The sequence below is a fragment of the Mus pahari genome, chromosome 11, assembly GCF_900095145.1.
Source record: "Mus pahari chromosome 11, PAHARI_EIJ_v1.1, whole genome shotgun sequence".
NCBI lineage: Eukaryota > Metazoa > Chordata > Mammalia > Rodentia > Muridae > Mus > Mus pahari.
This window is the reverse complement of record NC_034600.1, coordinates 58,850,378-58,868,806: the sequence shown is the minus strand read 5'-3', so window position 1 is coordinate 58,868,806 and position 18,429 is coordinate 58,850,378. Positions and strand designations below refer to the sequence as shown.

Here is an 18,429-nt window from a genome sequence, read left to right as displayed (position 1 = left end):
AAAAAAAAAAAAAAAAAAAAAAAAAAACCCATCTGGACCCGCAACAGGAGACAGTCAGGTCTGCGTCCTCCTCAGAATAACCCATCGGGGGAAGGCCAGGAAGTGGTTGTAGAACCTCACTGTCTGGCTGCTTGAGGGCGAGAGAGAAACCAGAGCTTCCTTTCTTCACGGCCGAGGCCCTCGCACGCACGTGGCAACTTCTCTTCTGTCTCCTGAGGAAACTTGCCCATGTTTATATCCAGAAACACCGATGTCTGACCAGGCCTCAGCGACCAGGAAGCTCATGCTGAGAGTTTTCCCTTCTTCAGATTGTCCTTCCTCTTCAGACCTTTTCCTTCTCACCCAGGTGGGACCTCTCCTACCCATCTTTTTTTTTTTTCCCCCTCCACTAAAAGTGCTGCCCAGTGTCAAGCTATCCAGTAAAACTTTGTGTGCAGGTATAGGGGGGTATGTCATTAGCATCCAAGATGGCAGCTCTAACTCAGCCTGTGTATGCAGCTGAGGAGTGTACTCTAATTTTAATGAGCCTTATTCCAAACAGAGCCACTGGTGGCCAGCGGGTAGTGACTTAGATAGCACAGATCTATGAGGTCTATGAGAAGAACCCTTTAAACTCTTAAACGGCCACATGAAGCATTTGGGCCTTTGGCTTCCCAGAGAGAGGTGGGATGAAGCAGGACTGGAGATTGGTGATCAGAGAACGGGTTCCCCAAGAGGGTCATATGTGAACCCCTGTGTTTGAGGGTTGGCAAACCACAGGCTGTGTCTGGCGCTCTCTGCGGTGGTTTCAGTAAATGGGTAGTAACTCTGCCAAGCCCACATCATTTATTTCGTGAGACCAAGTCCGGGCGGTCCATGTTACTGGCAGCTCTTCCGTCAAACTGCACCCGTATAACTTCGAAGCTGCCAAGGGATGCAGAACACCCCCCAGCAGGAGAGAATGTCTCCTTCCTGCATATGAATGAAGCGGACACAGTCTGGGATAAGAACTATTTTGTGATGGTTCTTTTCTCATATTAAACATGAAATGGGTTTGGGTTTTTCTTTTCCACTTGTGCTATGATGTCGGCACCACAGAAGACATTTATTATTCTAAGAGAGTCAGAGAATTGAAGACATGCTTTGGCTGTCGTCAGTCTGTGGATTATGCTGTCGGGATGCCTTCTGCTGATGCACACGTGAATGTCATGGGCGAGGGCATGGAAGGGGCGTAGGGGTCGGAGCCGCTGGCCAGAAGGGGAAAGTGTGGCTTATGGGAAAGTATTTGATTTTTCCAAATATGAGGTATTAGAGCTGAAACGGTTGCAGACTCTCAGCAGGGTATTTTATGTGAAAAAACACAGTTGTCTGGGTTTGTGGTTTGCAATTTATAAGAAACATGGGCTTGCTGGGGTTTTTTATTATTTTTTTTTTTTGAATGAGTAAATTAAGCTTAAAATGGTGAGATGCATTTAAAACATGATTTGGAACCTGGAGTCCCTGGGAAAGAATTTCAAGCACAGCCCAACCCCAGGGTGGTCACCTTTGTCCTCCATTCCAGGAGGACCTGTGATATATGGTTAAGGACAGAGTGACACAGGCGCTTGGGGTCGCTAAGTAGCTCTCTGTGACGGGGCAGGTATGGCAAGCAAGGCACGGCAGTGGGAGACTCTGCTCCACTAAGTACTTAGAGTAAATGTTCTTTTAAGCCAGTGGGCCACAGATGGACCGGTGGGAAACTGCTCCCACAAAAGGCAGCCGAGGTTTTCAGTCTCTGCGTATGCCAGAGCCCACAGCGGGGTAAATGAGAATATCTGGTCTTGCTTGTGCTGGCTTTCAGGAATACCACATTGTGAAGAAGTCTACCCGTTCTCTGAGCACCACCCACGTGGAATCGCCGTGGAGGCTCATTCGGCCATCCGTTATTTCCATCATTGGGCTGTACAAAGAGAAAGGCAAGGTGAGTGATTTGCTAAAGGCTCTTTTGCCCTCCATGTGAGTGGCAGCATATTCCTTAAGCAGTCAGTCTTCGTGTTTTGGGTTTTACATTTAAAAAAGGAACATAGAAAGTGATAATATGACTTCCCTGGCATTCCTTCCGGCCTCACGGGGTGGGGGTGGGGGGACTGGCTCCCACTCTTTGCCCTGTTTGATAAAGGGAGTTTCCAACCCCTCAGTAGATACTAGGGTGGAAGAAATGATCCCCCAATCTTTTTGCTTTTGTTCCCAAGTTCACCCTTTGAGAAAAACTATACCACCCTTAGAGAGTGGTCTCATTATCATTTTTGAGTAATAGTCATGGCTTTGCCATTATACAAATGCACAGATAAGTGGTATTATGCAAATAATGAAATACCCACTTTGACATCATACAAAGTGGAAATATTGAAACAGATATGACACCTGCAAGGAGTGAGTGGGTTTGGAGAGCTATTTGGTTTTTCAGTAGGAAACTGTGACTCTTGGAGTCAAAGACTGTCAAATATTAGAAATTTCCAATGTGTATTCTAGATCCCTCCCTTAATATGACATGGGCCTAGCACACTACATCTAGATCTGAGGAGGGAAACAGGGAAGGGAAACTTGAACTTTAAACTAGTCCGAACCCGAGGAGAAAAGATACCTCAGTAAGATACTACAATGGGAAGGGTTTTTGTAGTTAATTCTGCAGTGCTAACCTGAACTCATCTACTTTGAACTGCCATCTACTTTGAACACAGGGCCTTGGCTTTAGCATTGCTGGAGGGCGAGACTGCGTTCGTGGCCAGATGGGAATTTTTGTCAAGACCATTTTCCCAAACGGATCAGCCGCGGAGGACGGCAGGCTCAAAGAAGGTAGGCAAGAGTCTCTTGGTGTGGTCTGTAGTGACAACCTGAGTTCCTTGAGAGTCTGTCCCCTTGGAAGATGTGACAGCACAGCAGCTGAGGTCATGGGCCCTAGATCTTCACTGAATCCAGCACTGAATCATGATCTTGGGCAGACCACATGACCCAAGCTTCACTTTCCTGGGGTGCTTGGAACAAACTTGGAATGTTAATGCCTACCTTGAAGCAATTTTTTTTGTGTGTGGAGATTAAAAGAGATCATGTATGAGAAGTAGCTTGCTATTTCTGTTGCTGACTGTAGGTTGAAGTAACAATTTTGGAATTTGGGTTTCTTTTAAAAACACAAAAATCTTTTAAGAATATGTTTTCATTTTAATCCCAGGTGTGGGATATGGCGCTGCTTCAGACTGTCCACAGCAGCTGACTGTGATTTGTCTCATGCTCTAGCAGGGGCGTGATTTTGCCGGCAACAGAGAGTTTCTGCAGCTGTGTCATGTTTGGAGTCCTGGGACTTTTGAGAAAGTATATAAATGCTAGGGCTGCTGTTGGTTCACAGTAGTTAAATAGTCGTACACACAGAAGAAACAAGAACTTAGATATCCTGCCTGTGTAGAGCAAACTTGCCCCTAGGAATTTGATGCCCCTAACCAACAGGAAGCAGTCTGATGATAATGGCACCCCATTTCCCTTTCTTTCTCTCCTGTCTAGTATTGGGGGGATGAAAGGGTGGAAAGGGGGTAGAGAAGGGCAGAAGAAAGAAGAAGCCACAAAGTAGCCAAAGTCCAACTACAGAAGGTGTTTACCCTCACTACCTGCTCCTTGCTCAGCTCCTCTACCTTAAAACTTCCCGAGAATTGGACAGTCCAGACTTACTACAAGTTTGATGGGAGCACAGAGTACTTTAGTAGCTATTTAATGTCTTGCTGATAAAATCTATGCAATGTAGCTGGCTCCTAATTGAATACCTTCCCATTCTCCAAAGTGCTTACATGTTATCAGACAGAAACACAACAGACAAGTGATTTGGAGTGCAGAGTAAAGTAACCCTGAGATTTTAAGTTATACCTTTCGAAATTTTCAAATGTTTAACCACACCTTGTCTTTTATGGTACTTTAAGCATTGACAAAGCATGTCTGTGTACTTACGTTATTTCATTAACAGCATTATAAGCCAATTGAGTAGATATTTTGGAGTGATCCTTTTATAGATGAGCAAACCGGCTCTCAGAGAAATGTTCAGCAACTAAAAATCTGCTCCTCTCTGTGTGTAGCCCTGGCTGACCTCCAAATTCCTACGTATACCAGGCTGGCCTCTTAGAAAGATCTGCCAGCTTTTGCCTTCATGCATGCTGGGATTAAATGTATGTATGTATTGCCACGCCCAGATGTAGTTGTTTCTTATAGTAAAGAAATTCTTCTCGCTGTGAATGTTTACATATCTTACAAAATATTGATCTGGATTCTAAGAGTTTATTTTCATGACTCAAAATTGTCATTAAATTGTGAACATAACTTTACATATACTAACAAAGGCATGAATCCTGCCTTTTTTCCCCCTCCCTTTTAATATGCTTTTTTTCTTATTTTTAAGTTATAATTATTTTGGTATGTATGTGTGCATGTACAGTTGGGTCACAGTGCATGTGTGGAGGTCAGAAAACAAAGTAGAGGAGTCAGTTCTTCGTTCCCATATGTGTGTCCCAGGACTCAAACTCATGTCATTAGGCTTGGCAGCAAGCTCTCTTAACCGTGGAGCCATCCCACTGGCCCAGCATGTGTCTTTCATGAGGTGACTATGTCAGGATATTTCTAGTGACCTTTAGAAATGATACAACTGTCCAGTGTCTACTGGGTCATATGGGTTTACTTCCCTTTCTAAAACTGGTAGAATGACTCGAAGTGTCCCTGTTTTAGCCGGAGCATGTAGAAGCCTCAGTATAACAGTGCGACCCGACCAGCCATAATACTTCGTGGGCAAATTATTTATCTCTATCTCTCTGAGGAAAAGTTAACCCACAGGTGCTGTTGGTGTCTGGTTTCGGAGCAGTGTGGAGACCCAGCAGAGCGCTCTTAGAATGGATGGGCCATGTGTTCACTTGATTGAAATTCATCCTGTGAGGCTGGTAGAACGAAGCAAAATAGAGGCGGGGAAATCAATCATTATGAAAGGTTAATAGTGGATGAGTCTCCTAAATACTATTTTTTCATATGTGTTCATTTATGGGAAACGTAAGTCGCTGGACTGGATTTCCAGCCTGTTGAGCGATACGCCTTAAAAGTGCTCCTATAAATTATAAGCTCATGAAGGATCACTTCAGGGTTTCCGTCCTTGAAGATACAACTTGCAGCCATAATTGAACCGGTGGTGATGGTGGGTGGCTTTTAAAGGGAGATCATATCACTCACAGTAGGGCTGGTGCAGTTGCATTAAAGGGGAATGCATGGGGCAGTACCACATTTCTGTACTCTTTTTCCCGCATGCATAGCATGCGCCTGGATTGGCTGTCTGGTGTGCACACATGCAGTTTCCTGCTGATTTGCACTGTCTTGTTGTGCGGAGTCTCTCTCTCCTCCAGTACTGCCAGGCAGTCTTCCCCTCCCCCCCTGCCCCCGGGACATCTTTTGATTTTTGTTGACCTGTTATTCCAAAACACAACCCATGTCATAAGAGTACAGATGAGAAGCGAGTTCCCAGAAGGCAACAGGATGTCCACATCTTCTGACGTTCCCAGAAGACACTATAGCAACATAGAAAATGACCAGATTGGATCTTCCCCGGGTTGAAGATGAGAAGCTAGTGAGGTAGTCAGAGAGATGCAAGTGAGCTCTGCACACACACACACTCCTCACAACTTGGCTTGACCCTGCACTGCTCTGACATCGACCTGCAGTGATCTCTGAGGTCGACGCCTGTAGTCTTGCCAGCCTAAAGATGGAGCCCCTGGATGTGCCCCAATAAGACCAAACATCCAGACTATTTCTCAGCAAGATTCTCTCTCTCTCCTATTGAAACCCTATTCCGTGGCATGTTGATTCTCTGGACTCGCATAGCTTGCCTTTCTAGGGGAGCGGCTTCCCAAGTGTGTCTATGTCTGTGTTTCCTTACAATTCTCAACAAGCCTACTTAACACCTGAAACCCTATTTGCAGTTCAATCTCTGAGCAGAAGGTATTTCCTGTCAAAAGTGCCAATGGTTAATAATCAGGTCTTCAAATTGTCCACAGTTGTTTTTAGCTTTTGGCGGTGGGAGTGGTTGGTTAGTTAGGTGGTTGGTTGGTGTTTTATACTTGTTTTCTATTGGTGTATGTTTCTGTTCTTAGTTGGTCTGGGATTTTGGGGTTGTCTTGGTTTTGGTGATGGTGGTGGGTTTTGGTTAGTTGGTTATCATTTGGTTTGGGTGGTGTTTTAGTTCAATCTTATTCCGTAGCCAAGGCTGGCTTTGAATTCACTTTGCTATCCCAGCTAAGCCCTGATCCTCCTGACCCAGCCTGTCAAAAGCTGGGATGCAGGTGTGCCCAACCAAATCCAGCCCCACTGTTGTTTTTATTAAATATTGATTATTGAATTATTGCTGAAGAATATGGGTTTTTTTTTTTCAGTTTGTATTTGTTATCTTATTTAGGGGACATTGCAAAGGGCTAAGTCACTTAAAATGGGTCCAAATCATAAAGCTTATATTTTGACAGTCGTAGTCCATGGACTGTAGAGTATGCCAGGGAGAGTCTGGTGAGTCAAAGCTTAACGTACTTCTCGTGTTTGGCCACCAGGAGATGAAATCCTAGATGTGAACGGAATACCAATAAAGGGCTTGACGTTTCAAGAGGCTATTCACACCTTCAAGGTAACATGTCCTGGCGGATCTCGCTCCTCCCCTTTGGCGTCCCTCCTCCTCGCTGTAAGAGCCATCTGACCCGTGCCCACCTACCCACCTACTTGTTTTGCAGCAAATCCGAAGCGGGCTGTTCGTCCTCACAGTGCGAACTAAGCTGCTCAGCCCCAGCCTCACGCCCTGCTCCACGCCCACACACATGAGCAGATCTAGCTCCCCAAGCTTCAACAACAGTGGGGGAGCCCCAGCCGGAGGAGGCCAAGATGAAGGTGGTTCTGCATCCCTGGGTCGGAAGGCTCCTGGGCCCAAAGATCGGATTGTCATGGAAGTCACACTCAACAAAGGTAATGCTGACTCTTCCTCACCACCTTTGCTTTCTCCTGGATAACTGGCTGGAGTTTTTGTTTTTGTGTTTTGTGGGTTCCTTTGGAACCCCCTGCTGTCAGCAACAGATGCTGTTCTTTAAATGGTTGGGATAGTTAAAAGGAGAGAGATGTTTAATCTTTCCTTTTTTTACAAAAGTGAGGGGAAGTCCCCAGTAACACAGTCTTTAAAGCTCTCAGGACAAATTACTGTGCACCAGAGACTCGTATTAAAAGGAGTAGCTCAAGTCTAGCATTCATAAAATTGTAAAGATTTAAAGAAGACAGTCAAGAATAAGTTAACGCCATTAACTTGAAATCGGGGGTTCTCAGCAAATCCTGCTGCTTTTTCACATCTCTCTCCTTCCCCCTCTAGGACTTACTGTAGAAAGATGATCAATAATTATAAATAACCAAGAAATTAGTTGAAGGCTAAAAGGCTTTATATTCAGGATTAAAAAAAATATTAGTCATTTTCCAGCTATTCCCAAAGACAGATTTGAGGAAGCTCTTTAGAATAAACAGAGAGTAGAGCATTGGATAACACAAAAGGTGGGATTTATATTTGGCATCTGGACCGAACTGAAAGCTTATTGGTCTGAATATCTATTAGCACTGCTTAAATCGCCTGCACGTTTTCTGGTTACTGTGTGATGGTTGTTCCTGCTCGTTTTCTGGTTACTGTGTGATGGTTGCTCTTGTTGTCTTTGTGCCGTGCTTCTCACAGAGCCAAGAGTTGGGTTGGGCATCGGTGCCTGCTGCTTGGCCTTGGAAAATAGCCCTCCAGGTATATACATTCACAGCCTTGCTCCTGGATCCGTGGCCAAGATGGAGAGCAACCTGAGGTTAGTCACATCCCTGGCATTAGAAAATCCTGGTGTGGTCTTGAAATTAATATCTGCTTACACAGACACAGACAGAGAGACATAGACATATAGCGTAGGCTGGCTTTGAACACACACACACACACACACACACACACACATACACAACCAAGCATGACCTTAAAGGTCTGGTCCCCCTCCCTTTACTTCCCTAATGCTGGGATTGTAGGTATGCACCAATATGTCCATCTGCCCTACTTAATTTTTTCCTGTGGAATTCTACATCTTTGACTTTCTTTGTATTCATATAGCCAAGACTGGCATAAATAGCATTTCCAAAGATGAAAAGTTCAGATGAATCAATTTTGGTTGAATTACAGGACTTTGAGTCTTGTTTTCTGTGATGATTCTAATTTTTAACTTGGCACAATCTAGAATCACCTGAAAGTCTCAGTGAGAGATTGTCTAGACCAGGTCGGCCTGTGGCCATGTCTTCGGGGATTATTTTACCTTACTTTAATTGTGGTGGAAAGTCTGCCCACTGTGGGTGCCACCATTCTCTAGAAAGGGATTCTGAATTGGAAAAGAATGGAGATAGCAAATCAAGTACATGCTCTCAACTATAAATATGACCAGAGCCTTCAAGCTCCTGTTGCCTGACTTCCTCACAGTGACAGAATATAACCTGGGGCTATGAGCTACATACATCCTTTGTCATGCATTGTTGATGTCATGGTATTTTATCACAGCAACAAAATTAAAACAGCTTTCCTACCTACTTCGTTGTATTTGAACTCAGAAGTTCAGAAAATTGATGACATAAAAGAACTCTATGCAGATTGTCTTTGGTTATTTCAATATGCTCACTTTTTATTCATTTATGTAAACTTCATCCTATAAGCTGGAACTGCTTATATGGGTTCAGTGACTAGATGCAAAAGAGCCCAGAAACCATGAGTGTGTGGGAGGTCTTATTAGGTTTTGTGCTTTTATAATTGTTTTCACTGTCATTTGAGTGATTGTGACTGAAGTCACTGTCTCTTGTCTAAGGTCACGGACCGTCAGATTTCTTGATGCAAATAGTTGAGTTGTATCCTCAGCATTCTGAGTATACAAGAAATCTTAATATTCTCTTCTATAGTAATTGCAGTGGTTTGTGCCCCCCCTAAATCTCACAAAAATGTGCACATTACACAAAGCACTCTGTACAAACAGTGTCACTTTTCTCCCCATAAGCGTCTGAGTCCTTTGGCACTTGAAGAATTGTCAAAACAGCATTCGTTGAGGTTGCCATCTTGGAGGGTGTGTTAATAGATTATATTACATTTTTCGTTCATCATCGGAGTCAATTTCCATATGAAAAAAAACCTTAGCAAATCATCCAATGTACATTAAAGAAAATATACTTTTAGAACCCAAGGAAAAAATATCCTCTAATGACATCCCTAGTTGATGTTTCTTTCTTGAATGGTTCCATATGCCTGGGGCCAGCCAAATGAACATTCCTCAAAACCCATGTAAAGGGTCTTTGTTCTTCCCTGCCAGGCGCTCTCCGATAATTTCAAGTCAAAAGAGGCAACTTGTCCTAAATTTCTCATTCGTTCAAATTTGAAATATTTGTACAAATTCTTAGGTAACCTTGGAGCGCCAGATATTTCCTCCTTTGACTGTTACAATAATCATTTCAAGATGGTAGGAAGAAAGAAGAAACTGGTATGAGGCTAGCATGTGATAATTAAATCACACAGACCTTAGGTAACTCAGGTGTGCTGGAATAGAGTGGCCTCTGTGGGCCTCCTATCTGAAAGGAATACTTAAATGTATCTGAAGTGTTATTCTGTAACCTCTTTTGTATAGGATCTCACATACAGTAAGCGCTCAATAAGTGCTATCTTCCCTTGTTATCTTTTTATCAGTTTTAATTACATTTATTATTTTGATAATGGCCTCGGTCAACTTAAAATGTGACATTTGTATGAGTGTATTGCATCTTTTATAGGTGTTATAAAGATGAAAGAATGTCATTTGCTTCTTTGAAGTATGCAGAAAAGATTTCATATTCTAAATCCTTTTTCTGAAAGAAAGCTGTCTTAGCTTTTTTAAATCTGACTGTTGCCACAATGTGTTATTATGTCCCTCTCTAGCCGGGGAGACCAAATCCTGGAAGTGAATTCCGTGAACGTGCGTCATGCAGCTTTAAGCAAAGTACATGCCATCTTAAGTAAATGCCCCCCAGGACCGGTTCGCCTGGTCATCGGCCGACACCCTAACCCAAAGGTAACATTTTCACCCTGCTTTGAATATGGGACAGTGGTTTGGCTGCTTGTTCGGCCAAAGACCGCTTTCATACGTGAGCGTGTCCACTTCAATGAGAGAGCTCACTTGGCCATGACTGGGTATCAGCCTGTGACTGAAGCACATGGGAAACAAATCTTGGATCTGAACTTCTTCATCTTCATGGTCTAAAAAAAATTATTGGAAAATGTTGTCAAGGTTATTTGATAAATTTAAAAATCTAATCTCATGGAAAGTTGGACCCCAAGTAACCGCCATGGCTGTTTGGCTGCTGGTTAGATACTTAATACCCACATCAAGAAAAGCTGATCGTTCCCAGCACTCAGGAGGCAGAGGCAGGCAGATTTCTGAGTTTGAGGCCAGCCTGGTCTACAAAGTGAGTTCCAGGACAGCCAGGGCTACACAGAGAAACCCTGTCTCAAAAAAATAAATAAATAAAAATAAGCGTGACTAATATATTTAATTCTATTCCCATTGACTGTTGATGCATTCCTATCAAAGGTCAGGAGTGTAGAAGTTTTGGGGACAGTTCCTTGTCCCCCAAGGAACAAATGTCTCTAGCTCTGAGAAGGACTTCTTCATGTTTCACTGCGAAAGTAAAAAAAAAAAAAAACAAAACCTATTTGTTTTATTGGAGGGTTCTCAGCTCATATGTTTAAATAAATAAAAATGAGTTGAAATCTGGGTGTGTAAGCCCACTTACTCATTTGCACATGCTACTCTGTGGATTTTGCTTTCATCAAAGTTGAGGAAAATATATAGGCCAACATTTCAAAGAAACTAGAACAGACAAATTATCAATTTTATTAGATATCATGAAAGATCCTGTTTTTCTGTCTCAAGGGCCAAGTCCTCAAGACTGAATTTCTTAACCCATGCTAGGATCTTTTCCTCCAACTACGTACACAACTGTTCTCCAAACTCCCCAACAGCATAAACTCATACCGAAGGCCCCACCCCTCCCACTGCCCCTCCTCCCCACCCCACACTCCCAGTCATGCAGATTGTACTCACTTTGTCTGTAACTGGTTTTGTTTGTTCTGCTAAAGACACTGCCTTAAGGTGTGACAACTCTGGATCTGTGGATAAACCCATAGGAGAGGAGAAGAGCTCCATGAACTCAAGCCAAGAGATCATAAAACTCCCTGAGGCTCAACCCAGTGAAGACATGCATATGTAGTCTTCAGTTACGAATGAACAATTAAGCCACCTTTTCTGGCTTCGTGTTTGACTTAGTGAGGGAGAAGAAGGGTCCTTCTAGTCTGATGTTGGTTGGTAGCTCAGCCCCAGGTATTACCAGCCTTTGTGAACCTACTAAGGAAGCAAAGAGAGTTCTTTTGGAAACCTTGGGGATAACGCTGGCATGGTTGTTAAGGTTGGGAAACAGACAAGCTCATGAGCATCTCTTGGAATGGAGAGCCTGCCCTTCCATGTATCCTGCCAGTCCATGTTCAGATCACAGTCCTACCCTATGTGAAATTCGTGACCTAATGGTTCACTGAGCTTCTGCTGGGTAAACGGCCATGGTTGCATCCCAGAGCTGCACAGTTAGATAAGTCTCCTGAGAAGGGGCTCTTAATCTAAAGTCCATGGAGTCCTATGAAGACTTCACAGATTATACCAATTTGGGAGTATTTGGGGGTTTGTGGGTGACAGTCACTTATATCAAATTTTCAGTCACCCATGCACCCAAAGAGCAACTGTTACATAAAGGGGTGAGGACTTTAGTCACAGGTAGAACTGAACTAGATTAGAGATATCCCCTTCTGACCCCAAGAGATGCTTCTGTAATTAAAACCTAAGAGCTCATTAATAAAAAATTAAAATCACTTTTTCCCCGCTGTTAATCCATAAAAGCTATCTGGTCATCTCTTCCATGTCTTCCCTGTACAGATGCTTTTAAATGTTTTAAGTAAATCTCGATAAGTTCAGTTCAACCCACTGTATAAAATGATTTTTGCTGGATGTATTACTCAATGTAAAAAAAAAAATTAGTTTCATTCCAAAATTATAACCGGATTGCATATAAACTCAAAAGGCTCAAAACATCGGCTCTTCCTGATACGCAGCCCCATGAGATGTAGTATCGTTTTTGTTATTTCCTGGGTGGTCCCAGGCTATTATGATGATTTTATGCCTATGAAGGCCTCAGCAGCAGCTCCTTTTTTCGTTTATTTGTTCATTTTTATTTTTCAAAACAGGGTTTCTCTGTGTAGTACTGGCTGTCCTGGAACTCACTCTGTAGACCAGGTTGGCGTCAAACTCAGAAATCCGCCTGCCTCTGCCTCCCAAGTGCTGGGATTGCATGTACGTTGAGTGGTGTTCCTTTGTAGTATTGGTCCCATCCTATGCAGATAAGCATTGATAAAAATCCACATCTTGGTCTAGGGGTGTGAAGACAGAGGAGACGCTAGAACAGAGTGCACTGGTGGTTGTTGTTGTTTGTTTGTTTGTTTGTTTGTTTGTTTTAGGTTTTTTCCAGGTTACTTTATCTACACACATTCTTAGAAATGCCTTCCCTAATACACTTTAAAAAAAAAAATTTGATTTAGACTCTGTTGTGCTTCGTAGACCCTTTTCTCCTCCTGTCCCTACCACAGTTCTCACTGGGTCACATTTAACATTTCACACCACATTGCTCTGTGGTTCCAGCAAGTGAGAGCAGTTCTCAGCTCCTTCCCCCTCTTAGACTCCAGCAGTCACCTTTCACCTCCTCACACCGTCCAGCATGCTATACTTGGCCTGATGCCTGCGACCCCAACGACATTACGCCGTGTAAGCCCCAGGCCTCCAGGCGTGTCTGGCTTCCAGGGTGGGGATTTGTCCAGAGTGCTTCATCTCAGCCCAAAAGCTTTCTGCCAGCATGACCCATATCAAAACAGCATTTCAGTGCAAAGCCTAATCGCCCATATAGACGGGTGGTCCGAGACCCCATTGAACACACAAATGGATTCTTTTTTTTTTTTTTTTCCAGCCACAGTAAAATGGTCTATGATATGCTGGAGTTGTGCCCAGCAAAACTGCACTTCAGTAGTGGACCGACCTTCATGTTTCTTCCTACGTAAACATGATGTTCTTAGCTGTCATATGATACTCTTATTTTTCTTCTGGTCAAGATTCCATCTTAGATTTAATGTATTTTCATACCACTTATTCGGCGTTCCGGGCCAGGAGGACATCTTGATACAGAATATATGTGCCGCCTTAGTTTCCGAGTGTTTCCAAGAGAAACACCGCGGCGTTTGCCCTTCTCCCGTTTCTCATGTGTGGAGTGGGGGCTGTCCAGCTGGGATATTGAAACCTTCAAGGTCTAGACAGCTAGGACGTGGACTTGGTAGGAGAGCGGCTTCTCTCGAGTGCTGAGTAGAATACGAAAGGGGCTTAAGGAAATTGGCTTTTCTCCCACTCGGAAAAACAGTTGCAAATACTGAAAGTCTGTTTTCAAGCAAAGCGCTGTTGTTGATGCCGACGTTCTCCCTGTCTCCTGTGTTCAGCTGTAGATTGCTTTCTGGAGGGGTGGGTGCGTGGGCGCTAGTCCACGTGCATAAGTGTACGTATTTTATTTCCTGTGAAGCCCACTCTAACGTATTACATAAAGACCATGGTGTGATTATGACTTGTCTACTAGGGTAAACCCTGTATTTTATTAAGACAAATCCACATTCTGATCCAAATAGGATTTATGTTAAATATTATTTTTATATACAAAATTACCATCCTAAATTTAAAATAGTCTTACTTTTGAGACAGAAACTAAGTGTTCTGATTATCTATTGAATTAGGATCACCATTTGGTAGATCTCACGCTTTATAAAGAAAATTTCCCCATGAATAGTGACAGTTGAGGACAATGCTTAGGGACCAAGGAAATAGCTCAGCGGGTAAGATGCTGGCTGTACAATCACGAGGACTGGTTTCAGAGTCCCAGCACCCACGTAAAAGCCAGGGACAGCAGTAAACCCTGTGCTGAGTGGGCAGGGCCAGATGGGCCCTGTAATGAGGTCACTCAGCCTAGCCAATCATTGAGCTCTGGGTTCAGTGAGAGACCCTGTCTCAAATACAAGACAGAGGAAGACATAGCATCAACATCTGGCCTCTACATGTGAACACACATGTGCCTATTCACGGAAATACTTTTAAAGCAGAGTAAATTAACCTTTGGATGACAGGGGAAAGAATTCTGTGGATGTCTACTGTATTGACAAATACGGAAAGAATAGAAGAAATCTAAAACTCATTTTTTAAAAAAAAACCCTTCATAGTAATGACTATCTCTGCAAAAATCCATCAGTAATGCTAAAGCCAGAGATGCCCTGATGAGGCCGGGGACTTTGTATGCTACTCTAAAAAAATCTGAACATACAAACACTATCACACGCACTCTCAAACTATCTTATACACGCTCACTGAGGACAAAAATCCCAGCAAAGAAGTCTGGCTCATTCCAGTGTAACTAAGATCAGAGCATCCAGTTGTAGAGTAAGTACACAGCCCTTGAGTGAATGATGGGGGAACCCATTTCTGTAGCCTTTCTGAATAAACAAAACAGAATCTGAAGCTATTCGTGAGGCAACTATCGCAGAGATCCTAATAGCATACTCCGATTGTCCCGGGCTCCTTGGGAGTACCAGTATCTTGAAAAGGCAAAAGACTTGGTACAGGTTCAGATTTCAGAAGGTAGAACTTGGGAGGCAGAGGAAGGCAGATCTCTGTGAGTTCAGAACCAGCCTGGTCTACATAAAGAGTTATAGGATAGCCAGAGCTACAAAGTGAAATTTTTCTGGGGGTAGGAGGTGGGGTAGGGAACACACTGAAGACACGTGGCAGCCAGGTCCTGGATGGCCAGAGTCAGACTTCCTATAAAACAAAGAAACCGGGACACAAGGATTCACAGTAGGTCTAAAAGAAGTTCAATGACGTGGAACCATATCATAAATCCTCACCTTACTTTGCACATTAGCTCAGGAGGAAGTTGCACACTTGTTTGCATTTTGGAGGAAAGTCCTTGCCTCTGCACAGGCTGGTCACACACGCTGCGAACTGGTTGCATCTGTAGATACTTTTGAGTAGGACTTCAGGAGAACGGAGGTAGAGCAGCGGCCAACACTGGAATATGTAATGTGTGCTAGACACTCAACAACGCTGTAGTTCCTGCGTCTGCCAAAGGCACCATGGTGACGGGCAGCTTTGTTTCAGCAGACTCGTAATTAAATGTTTCTAAGCAAAAGACCATAGTGTCTGCAACTTGCAAATGATAAGGAGGAGGAGGAGGAGGAGGAGGAGGAGGAGGAGGAGGAGGAGAAATAATAATGATAATAATAATACTATAAATGTGGCGAGAAGTTAACAATGAACTTAGGGCACTGAAGAGATGACCCAGTGGTTAAGAGTTCTGGTCGCTCTTGCAAAGGACCCAGATTCGTTTTCAGGACACAAGGGGCAGTTCACAACTGTAACTCAAGTTCTAAGGTATCCAGTGGCTTCTTCTGCCTTAAGGTATTCTGCATGTGCATGGGGATACACACACACACACACACACACACACACACACACACACCATCCATATGCATAAAACAAATCTTAAGAAATAGTGAATTTAGACAAATAGCATATAGTCGTACACTGTTCTTGCATACTTTATAGATTTTTTTTGTAAGAATGGAATTTTTTTATTTACATCTTTATATTTGTGTAGGTGTGCTTCTGTTGTTGGTACATGTGCCACAGTGCACTTGTGCAGGTCAGGGGTCAACAGATGGGAATTGATTCTACCACACTACTTCCATCTTTGTCTCCTAAGCTATCTTGCCACCCCCAGGGGTTGATATGTTTTGTTTTTTAAATATTCTTAATTTTTAAATCTTTATTTACGTGTTTGTTTGTTTGTTTTGATCTTTTGGGACAGGGATTCTCTGTAGCCCTGGCTAGCCTGGAACTCTGTAGACAAAGCTGGTTTCGAACTCAGACACCTGCTTCTGTCTCCCAAGTGCTGGGATTAAAGGTGTTTGCCACCACCACCTAGCTAATATTCTTAATTTTTTAATTGTATCTATTTATTTTGTGTGTGTGTGTGTGTGTATGCATGTGTGTGTGTTGGCATGTGCCAACATGGTACATGTGGAGAGGTCAGAGAACAACTTTCAGGAGTCAGTTATTGTCTATTAGGAAGGTCCTAGGGATTGCACTCGGGTCATCAGGCTTGGCAGCAAGCACCCTTACCTTCTGAGCCATCTCACTGGCCTGACTGTAAGTCCTTTAAGAAGAATGAGATCTAAGTGTTCTGAAGAGGGGGAGAATCAGTGAGTTGCAGTTGGTGGTCTTGTTGTAGATACATTGAAGTATATACATACTTAGACAGGCTAAGTTACTGCTTCCCAGTCTCTGACCCTCTGGTCCTAACTCCTTTTATTGAGGAGAAATAAATCCATAAAAGATCTAATTTGTGCTTTCTGCTGAAAAATCAGGTCTCCGAGCAGGAAATGGATGAAGTGATAGCACGCAGCACTTACCAGGAAAGCAAAGAAACCAACCCCTCACCCGGCCTAGGTATGTCGGCCCATTCTTGTTCATCACTGAGAGAAGGGTCTTGTTAAGTTCACCCACAGGCACTCCCCAGACGGTAGCACGGGGTTCTTTTTAGTCACTAGAGCTAGTGACAGTTACCAACAGAGTCCACACTCTCTCTTGGTTCCTTCTTTTGATTTCTGCAGTTATTTAATGTGTGTCATTAAAGGTATAATCATGCATGCTGCTTTTTATGGCTGTAAGTTAACAGCCATCCATAAATCTTCATGACTCATCTGAAATACATAGGTAAAGGATATTTGACACCAAAATACGAGTAATTTAGTAATATAGACTATTATCCATCCAAATTCTGAGCTTTCTCTATATGGGTTTACAAGTTTCGGTACAAACCACCGCCAGTTTACTGCTGGAGGGAGTTTTCTCCTTATGTGGAAATTTTTGGGGCAGGGAAGGACCGCAGTTCTCCTCGGCGTTTCTTATTAATTCAAAGCATTGTGTTGCGTTTTGAAACGGTTTCCTTAGTGTGGTAACCTAGGAGGGATTGTACGGCCATTGCTCACTTGGCTAGAGCCGTCTCTGTCGTTCAACCTGAGACCCTGAGGAAAAGGAACTCGGAGATATGAGTTAGTGGCTGTCAGAGGAAAAGGAGTGGGATTTGGGACAGCCGTGAAATCCCTGATGATTTGCATCCATAATTAATATATTTAAAGTGGGCTCAGCCATAATAGGCTCTTTATTCAGCCTGAACGCTCGGGTTCTCTTCATCCCAACATCTCTACTTGATCAGGCAGCAAAGAAGACTTTTTTTTTTTTAAAGCCAGAATTCTCATGCCCTAAATCTCTTTTGCCTGTGACATGTAATTTAAAGTCTACAGGCTGTGCTCTTCACCCGTCAGCTAGAAAAAGTAAGCTCCGCATCCCACCACTTCCCTGGTTCTTTCACGAGTTTCTTGGATGGGGTTCATTGGTTCATTCATCGTTCAGGCCACTCGCCGAATGTTGCTGGGAACTTAGCAGACAGCAGGTGCAGTGGGCAAGCAGCACCCCTGCTCTGGGGATGGGGGTGGGGGTGGGGAATTGCTGCACAGTAGAGACAGGGACATTGCAAATGATCCACCCACCATTAAACTGTCCGGTCAGGTAGAACACTTGGTGGGATCGAAGAGGAAACATCAGAGCCAGGGTTGCGCCACATGAGCAGAGTCTTGAGGGGAGGGAGGGAGGTGGGACTGGAAGGGGTAGAGGGGCACCCAGCTAGACTAGATATAGGGGTGGCTACCCAGGGAGACTGAGGACACACATCTCCCTATGCATGCAACTCATTAGTGGCACCCAGGCAAAGGACAGTTTCATTGAATATGCTTGGTCCCTCCGTTTTTCTGGTGAGCTCCATGAGCCTGCTTGCCAGTTGAGCTTCATCACATTAATGCTTTTGCGAATCCCTCCCACACAGGTACCCCCTTGAAGAGCCCCTCTCTGGCCAAAAAGGTGAGTCAAAATGCATTTGGGGACCACAGACTGATTTTCAGGAACCTCTCAGTCAAGTCGTAAACCCCTAGTCCATACGTCTGCCCATGAATCCTGTCGGCCACTTTACGCAAGGCAGTGGCAGCCATCCCGCTTTGAGAGCAGACACCTGAAGGTGGGCTTTTCTCTTAGGAAGTATTCATCCAAGAAGAGATCAGCACAGAAAAGAAAGTGTCCCGAGCCTTTCAAACCGCTCACTTTGTAATAAAGGCAGCCTGGGTTCCAAAGAGCCCGAAGCAGTGAGGACACTGGGCATTCC

At 43.7% G+C, this 18,429-nt stretch overlaps 1 protein-coding gene across 5 annotated transcripts in view; it reads left to right on the top strand.

Annotated features, from left to right (window-relative positions):
* The window catches only part of Pdzd2 (PDZ domain containing 2), a 369,377-nt gene that overhangs the window by 322,854 nt on the left and 28,094 nt on the right, over nucleotides 1-18,429 (top strand). For all 5 annotated transcript variants that reach the window (XM_029544119.1, XM_029544118.1, XM_029544117.1 and 2 more), the window contains 8 exons: nucleotides 1,820-1,939; nucleotides 2,700-2,814; nucleotides 6,573-6,646; nucleotides 6,750-6,978; nucleotides 7,724-7,841; nucleotides 9,965-10,097; nucleotides 16,580-16,661; nucleotides 18,097-18,131. In XM_029544119.1, the coding sequence (XP_029399979.1) occupies nucleotides 1,820-1,939; nucleotides 2,700-2,814; nucleotides 6,573-6,646; nucleotides 6,750-6,978; nucleotides 7,724-7,841; nucleotides 9,965-10,097; nucleotides 16,580-16,661; nucleotides 18,097-18,131 (906 nt within the window). The remainder of the gene's footprint in view (nucleotides 1-1,819; nucleotides 1,940-2,699; nucleotides 2,815-6,572; nucleotides 6,647-6,749; nucleotides 6,979-7,723; nucleotides 7,842-9,964; nucleotides 10,098-16,579; nucleotides 16,662-18,096; nucleotides 18,132-18,429) is intronic.